Source organism: Triticum dicoccoides, chromosome 2B (assembly GCF_002162155.2).
Source record: "Triticum dicoccoides isolate Atlit2015 ecotype Zavitan chromosome 2B, WEW_v2.0, whole genome shotgun sequence".
Lineage (NCBI taxonomy): Eukaryota > Viridiplantae > Streptophyta > Magnoliopsida > Poales > Poaceae > Triticum > Triticum dicoccoides.
The window spans coordinates 62,399,567-62,408,027 of NC_041383.1; the positions used below are offsets into that span (position 1 = coordinate 62,399,567).

At 40.1% G+C, this 8,461-nt stretch overlaps 1 protein-coding gene across 1 annotated transcript; it reads right to left on the minus strand.

The window, feature by feature from the left end:
* Positions 1-6,659: 6,659 nt before the first annotated feature.
* Positions 6,660-8,223, minus strand: LOC119362151 (acyl-[acyl-carrier-protein] desaturase 7, chloroplastic-like). Its single transcript, XM_037627350.1, has 2 exons — positions 8,060-8,223; positions 6,660-7,973 (listed from the first exon to the last, which is right to left on the minus strand). The coding sequence occupies exons 1-2, from the start codon at positions 8,167-8,169 to the stop codon at positions 6,845-6,847; spliced, it is 1,239 nt and encodes a 412-aa protein (XP_037483247.1). The 5' UTR covers positions 8,170-8,223; the 3' UTR covers positions 6,660-6,844.
* Positions 8,224-8,461: the final 238 nt, after the last annotated feature.

Here is an 8,461-nt window from a genome sequence, read left to right on the forward strand (position 1 = left end):
TACTTTATTGTCCATGCTTCATAACATTTTTTCAAGAATAAAAATCGTGACATGCATCCATGAGCACTCCTCTTGACTTGATTGTGTGTTGTATGGACTGAAAGCCTACCAGTAATTGGGGTGGTCTGCCACTGAACATTCTCTCCAGCAACACCACAAAATACATACAGTTCCCTTTGATGTTTACATATAGCTTAAATTACAGATGTTTTTCCATATATTTAACTTCCAAATTGTATATGTATTGATTGTTAGATAAGGTAGTAAGATTTGACAACTATTGGCCATACAGGTATCTGAAAGTGGTACTTGAGCCATATTTCTTAGTTACACGGTTCTCATTCTACCATGGACCCCAGCTGTCAAGTTTACCCAATCTTTTTCTTATCGAATTGTTATTTTAATTCTCTCCGATTATTATTTCTGTGACACACGCACACGCACATTAATGCAGAAGATTATACATGTCAATATTCCACAAATCCTATATAATTAACAATAGAAATCATGTCTGGAAAATTTGCTGAACTTGTGGTGTACACTAGAGATCATGGGCTGAGACAATGCAATAGAAATCATGTAGAGAATTGGGTTTCTGCCCGTACGTCATAAAAACTACCCTCGAAGTTGGCAATAATTACCCACCAATGCCACTCGTAAGTGGCAAAAACGATTCGTCTTTAATTTCAAATATCGCTCCCGGCTTCTGTTATTAAACATTGATACGGTATAACAACAGCAATTGATGAGTAGTGTGATGGCTGAGGCTGCGACGCTCCAAACAGCAGACTAGGGTTCGATCCTTGGTTCTGGCTCTTTTTTCTCTTTCTTTTTACCTATCTTGAGCGCAGTAATTGGCCAGCCCATGTGCGGGTCGTGGCGCCCCTGTTTTGCATTTTTTTTTCTGTTTGGGTTTTTTCCTCTAAAAATTAATTTCGGATTCATGGCGCCCCCTATTTTTTATTTCTTTTTACTTTTTTATTTCTGTTCTGGTTTTTTATCTCAAAATTAATTTCGGATTTCCAAAATATCAAACAGTTGTGAGTTTTGAAAAAAAGTAGGAAAATAGTAAACTGTTTGTGAATTTAAAAAATATTCGAAGAATCATAAAATGTTCATGACTTAAAAAATTGCTCACATATTATAAACAAATCACGATTTTAAATGAATTTTCATGAAATAAAAAATGTTCATGATTTTTTTTAAATGATCCAATATTCAAAGCATATTCAGGAATTTAAAAAACTTGTCCATCAGCTTTTAGAAAATGTTCACAAAAATTAAAACACATCCGTAAATAATGAACAAAACTAATTGTACCTTCCATAAAGGTTTTATTAGGAGATCTATAGAGCTTGTTTTATGATTTTATTTAGTCCTTCGCGTCGGGTAAAAAAGGGTTTCCGTGTTTTGTACAACGCTGAACCCAAAAAAATTGACATAACTTTTTAAGAGTTAGTTTTTGTAAGCTGTATTAAAATGACTAAATGTCTATTTTGCTTCCAACACAGTTATGCTTATTCTCGTATCACGATAGTGGTTATGGTAAACACCGCTACGCTAAGTCAAGGCGAGACACTTTATTTATCAGTATAGCTCAGGCAAGGTCCGTCAATGCAGTTTGCTCAGCCACAAAATATTTTGTTGTGACACCTTAAACAATCAAGTCTTGATGAGCATCATATTGTTCGTTTTTGAAATTACATTTTAAAAATGTCTTATCTCATCATGACATCATTTGTATATAATTTGTGAATTTGATTCGTACTTTATTATATCTAGCACACATGTATAACCTGATAGTTTTATTCCCGTTGCAACGCACGGGCATTTCCAAAAATGTTCGTTAAATCAAAAAAAGTTCATCAAATTCAATAACTATTCCACCCAATTTCTAAAAAAAGTTCATCGATTATAGAATATTTGCCAGTTCAGGAAAATTGCTTAAAAATGTTCACAATTTTTAAGAAATGTTTGTAAATAGCAAAAAATGTTCATAAATTAAAAAAATGTTCTTGATTGTAGAAAATGTTCAGAAATTTGTAATAGTATGTTGTTTGCGATTTCAAATATGTGCATGAGTTTAACAAATTGTTCATAATTCCAAAATGTTCATGATTTCGTGAAATTGAGAGAGATATTGTATCTCGGTGATGCAGCGAAATGTGATCATGACCATTGGAAATTATAAAAAAAAAATCTCCCGTTGCAACGCACGGGCCCTTTTGCTAGTCTCTCCCAAATTGTCTCTTTCCATCCCACGCTCAGCTCACCATCCAAATCCATCGTGCCGCCGTTGTTCCTTTCTCCCTACATTGCTTCAATCATCTCGCCGGCTAGCTCCACCCCGGGCCGCCTCTTTTCTCTCCGGTAACACCGCCTTGGTCGCATCGCCCAACTGCCCCCACTACTCGACCACGCCGGAGCGCCATCCCCTGATTTGACATGCGACCCATCCATCATCAACGCGGTGCTCGTCACACCAGGCTGCCCCAAGGATCACCAAGATGCCGGAGGATGCAGGTTGGTTCCTATCATATTGTTGTAGATATGTTCATATCTTTCTATTTTGCATGCTGATCCCTGTCAAAACTGCACTTCCATCGTGTATAAGACCACAAAAAAATCTTCCAGTTTTGGTATTTTTGTATGTACAAACATGCAATCCTTTGTTAGTGTAATATTAGTTAATGTTAATTCTTGGTGACTCTCAAATTTGTACGCTTCCTGTTATGACGAATTGTGTTAATGTAGTACAACTTTCATGCTTTGGAGTTTCGGCCGATGCTTCCATATTAAACTACATATGCTTTATTGGTTAGAAAAAGTTTGCTTCCATAGTCCCCATATTTTTTGGTGACTTTGGCATGTAGGCCACATGAGTATGCATCCCCATATTGGTGGCACTGTTAGTTGATTTCCATTTTCGATTGTATATGTTTCCTATCAAAATGAGTTGTTGACACCACTTTGTTCATGCTTCCTAGTTATAGAGCTTCCACATTGTACCATATATGCTTCGTCGGTCTAGATAATTGCTTCCATCTCTCAACCAAGTCCTGTGAATTTTGAATTTAGATCATATAAACATGCATCCCATTTTGGCTGCAGTCTTAGTTTGTTTTCATTCCCAATTGTCCATGCTTCCAATTTAACTGAGCCATATGGTGATAGCACATTTGTATGCTTCCTACTAGTTGAGGTTTAAAATCGTACTTCATACTCTTGTTTATTTCTCATGCATGCTGCGCACAGTCTCCTATATTTCTTGTCAGTCATGCTGCTTCAAAAATGCTGCTATAATATGATTTTGAATATGCTTACATACTTGGAGATGTTCGTATTAGCTGATCGATTGGCACTTTTTAATTTCAGTTCATGGCTTTGTCATCGTGAAGTGGCTTGATACAGATTGTGTCTGCATGAGTTGCCATATGGTGTTTCGTTTCAATGAGATTGTGAGAGGGCCCAAGCCACGACGGAGAGCCCTTATTCCCAGATGTTGTTCTTGGAAGCTGAAAATATTTATGCGAAGCCGCACTGTTGTATGGTTTTTGAAACAAACAAGACTAATGTGGGAAACTAAGAATTTGGGCGGTCAAACTAACCATTGTGTACAATGTGACATTTCAAATTCTGATTGATAAATGATTTGTAATGACGTAAGAATTTTAAATTATGAGCTCTTGTAGCATGATCATAGTGATAGTAACCAAAGGAGGAGGGAAGCATGTCTGTAGCATGTTCTAAACATTCCAAATAAAATAGGAAGCATTGTAATAGTCCATGAATACAAGCAAGCAAATCTGCAGGTCTTTGGAAACATTTTTACGAAATTATGAAGCCATGTAATGTTGTTTATAAGGTTCGTACCAAAATATGTTATCTAAAAGGCTACTGAGTTGGTAGAAAATTTTCAGGTCTTACCAATCACTTAGAAGAACGAGTGATGTATTGTGAATTAATAGGAAAAGCTAACTTAGTTCAGAAAATCAGGCGTGATTCTTGGCAGTTGTTATTCGAGACTAAATCATACGGGATCAAATTTTTAGATACATCTTTTGTACGGAAACAAATCACAACTGTGTGGGAAGCAAACTTCGATGCATCGGAAACAAAAAAATGTTGTGGATATATCCTCCCTAAAATAAGAGGGAATGGATACGTAACAGTGAAGAATAAAATGGAAGCAGTTATTTCCTGAGTGATTTTCGGGATGATACTTTCCTTTAGGAAGCAATTAATGGCCGCATTAACTGGAAACGGCCTGGGGTGCACACTTTCATGGAAGAAATCCAACGATCCAGACTCTCTATATCCAACGGTAGCATACTAGTCTGATGGATGCTTAGGAATCAGTAGTACTCCCTTCATTTTTATATACAAGGCCACAAACTCATATTACATGTATCAAGATAAATTTTAATGCATACTTTGCAAACCAGCTTTTCTTCTAGTTTACTGTGGTCATTAATACCCAACATGCATGCAAGGAAATTGAGTGGAGAAAGGAGCCAGTGTCATTATGACTGCATGCATGCAAGTATTAAACAGGTTGTTAGTATGAAAAACTATCATTAATTCTTTCCTCGATTACTGTTGGTGGCCTTGTATAAATGCAAAACGTATATTCCATAGTGGCCTTGTATAAGTAAATGAAAGGAGCATGCAATATTGCCCGTCTTTTTGATCCATAATGTCATCTTGCTAACCGACCAACTACCACCGGCCAACAACCCACCTATGAGTCGATGAGTTTGGTTCTTCGCTGGTGCAATTCCATGAGTCTCATTCCGTGTGAATTAAGATCATTCCTGAAATTTTGTCCACCCCCTAGCCCAAGAAACCCATACACCCCCACACATTTTTTTACGAAAATGTTAACGCCCACATATGTGGGCGTTTGCACATCGCCCACACGCCTCCATCATTACTCATTTTGCCACGTATGAATAGATGACATCAGCAGAATTTTTTTTGGTTTTCGGCTTAAAAATGTTGTATCTCCTAAATAAAAAAGCGAACTAAAAATCCGTTTTCACCATTAAATCCGTCTCGACGAGATCTTCAAAACTAGACCTCATATTGATATGTTTTGACGAATTTTTTTTTGCCAGAAGTTGCCACGATGTTTACACTGCAGTTGCCATAGGGCTTAAACTAAAGTTGCCATGTGGCAATTTTAGTTTGTAGATCATGGCAATTTTAGTATTTTGATGATGGCAAGTCCAGTACATTGACCATGAAAATTATTTTTTGTATGAACCATGTCAATTTTACATGCATGTATCATGGCAATTTTAGTTTATGGTTCATGGCAAGTCTAGTTTCTTAATTCCCCGTTTTATAAATGTCAAAATTTACTTTTAAATGTAGAAAAAGTAGCTGAAACATATCATGGCAACTTCAGTGTAAACATCATGGCAATTCATATGCAATAGACATGGCAACTTTTAATCCAAAAAAAATTCATCAAAACAGGATTTAGTTTCGAAGATCTCATCCCGAGGGATTTAATGGTGAAAACGGATTTTCAATCGGATTTTTCGTTTAAGAGATAAAACATTTTAAAAACTGAAAATCCAAAAAGATTCCTACATGCATACATGCGATGACGTGGCAATCTATTTACATTAGAAACGTGGTAGTTAGCGCGACCCTTTTTTTTGAGGGGTACACACATATATTCTTGATCTTAGGGTTGTTTACAGATTTATAGGCATTGGCGGGACGAGTAGGTCAATGCAAGATCAAGGACTATGCACGTACATAAAAGCCTATTTTTAGGGACCGTCTACAGGAAAGTTCCCTGATTTTTTTTTTGCGTGTCCAGGTCAGATACACATCTATATGCAAGCTTCGCTTGCTGGATGACGCTAGATGCACGTGCACACCTAGGCTCATCTTATCTTCGAGGTTTCTGAGTGTGCGGCTTCAACCTGATTAGAAATGAACAAGCAGCTGGAAGTTTCAAATCTGGACTCGTGGCTTATAGAAATCTTCATCTTGTTTTCCCGAGTAAACCATAGTGCGTATAGTACCTTTTTACTCGACAACAAAATAATATGAAAATCACTTGCAGTATATGTATACAGAAAATATATTTGGTCGTATCCAAAGCGGATATGACCACGTGGTAACTCAAAGAAGAAATGAAACAAAACTGAAAAAGAAAGAAGACCACGTTTCTTTCTAAACAAAAAATAATTATACGAGTCATTTTACCTTACATAAAAAATAATAATACAAGCAAACTCTTTCTAAGGAAGCATGAACTAGGGGAGTGGTTTATCCTTAAAATAAAAAAGAAATAATAAAAGTAAGACTATGCAACTATGCCTAACATGAAAAAATGATAAAAACTTACTACCAAACTAGGCCTATTAGACTTTTTTTTAGAGGAGCACCCGGCCCTCTGCAACCGAAAAATAGTAGTCCATCAGATACATAGCCTTGGTCCGAAACATAACCGAAACTGACCCAGTACCTTATAAGAGACAAGACAAATAAATTGAATAATAATAATAAATAAATAAATAAATAAATAAATGAAATTTCTGAAGGAAGAATTAATTAGTGGTTATTATCCTTTAAGTAAAAAATGAAAAAGAAAGCAAATAATGGCAACAAATGTGCACATAGTTTACAAAGAAATTGCACTTTTTATAATATGTAGTACAATACTAATGTAACAGTATGATATAGTAATTTCGACAGCGCCATTTGCAATGGCAAACTATAGATGAATAATGTTTAATTCCTCCTAAATATAGCATCGAGAAATGGAGGGGGTTTTTTCATAGTAAAATTTATTTAAATATTGTTAGGGTAAGAGATAATTTTATTAGGCCACGGTAATGTTGACGGGCCTATCAAAGATCCAACTAAATGGGATGGATGCTGTGGGCTGGCCCTTCTTGTCATTACGTTCGTGGGCCTTCTTCTCCAACCTTCGGATTTTTTGTGGGAGTGCGCACACATAGTCCCCCGCGCGCCTACCCTCGTCGGAGAGCCCGGCGGCCACCAGCTCTTCCACTCCCCACTGATTTATGAGATGCTCTAAAATGTTGCGGTAGTCGGAGGCAGTGTAAATGCCGGCCTGCTGTGCCACGGCCCCGTATTGCGTGAAGAGGTCGCTATCGCGTCCGTCAGTCATAAGGGAGGCCGGCATGATGATCCGACGACGCAGCATGTACGCCAGTGCGCGCACTGCGCCATCTGGGTCGATCTCAAACAGCTTCCCCACGATGCGCGTGTAGGCCAGCTCGTGGCGCTTCTCGTCGGCGGCGATGGCGCCACATATACGCGCGAGCAACAGGTCGCCATGCTCCTTGGCGCGCCGCGCCGTGTTGCCATGGGAGATGGAGGTGGCGCGCTCCTGGAAGGCGACGTAGATGAAGCCGTGGTAGGGGCTCCGCGCGGCGTTCATGACCATGCCGGACTGGATGAGGTTGTGGATCGTCCTCTTGACCTGCCGCATGTCAACGCGGCCGGAGAGGAAGAGGTACTTGTTGAGCACGTCGCCGTGGCGGTTCTCCTCGGCTGACCAGCCGCGGATCCAGCGTGCCCAGGCCGTACCGCTGGAGCCGGTGAGGTCGCGCACGGCCTCGAAGCGGTTGGGTATACTCTGGTACGTCGGCAGCGCCTCCTCCGTCACCATGTTCCCCACGAGGCAGACGAGGTGCGCGTCGGGCAGGCTGGCCGCGCGCGCGTTGATATCGGAGCACGCCGCGTGAAAGCCGTCGGCGCCCAGCGACGCCAGGTCCGGCAGCAAGTCCGTCGGCTGCCATGCCACCTCCGCGGGCTTAAGGAGCGGCACCACATTCACCTCCGCCCAAGGCTCCAGATGATCGAACACCTCTAGCTTCGCCGGCTCCAGGTACATGAGCCATTCATCGTCGGTGCCCTCCTCTTCGTGCCTAACCGCAACGGCGGCGCTCCGGCCGGTGCGCGTGCTTCTCTTACTGCATCTCCTGCGTAAAATCAAGCAGTGATCCATTGCATGCATCGATACACTAATCTAAGTTTCAACTAAATTGTACATATGCACGATACGTACCAGTAGGTGATGTTGGCCACTTGGAGGCCTATATTATTCCCTGTTCTTGTCCATGGCATCGCTAGTGGACAAGCATGTCTGAGGAGCCATGAGCTTTGCGACGTCGCCATATCACACTCTGTTTTCTAACTAGATGAAACGCGAGCTCGTCCGCTCCTGTGGATTTTCGATGGAAGGTATATCTTCCTTTTGCGTCGGTGGAGCATATTTATAGAGCAGCTTCACTCCACCATGAGTCAAGTGCTGGGTTCTGGCAAAAAAAAAAGTGCTGGAATAAACATTTAAACTAGCAATCAAGCTGATGAACATTGTCTGCTCTCTTCAGCGTGTTGAGCGCGTGGAGCTCTGTGGCCTCTAGACATAGCCATTTGGAGATGGTAGCACGAATTGTGTTCAACAAAT

Excerpts from the sequence above, each read along its gene's own strand:
- LOC119362151 (XM_037627350.1), bottom strand. The coding sequence starts at position 8,169 with ATGGCGACGTCGCAAAGCTCATGGCTCCTCAGACATGCTTGTCCACTA. Across the intron at positions 7,974-8,059 it reads GTGGCCAACATCACCTACTG|GAGATGCAGTAAGAGAAGCA; the intron begins GTACGTATCGTG and ends GATTTTACGCAG.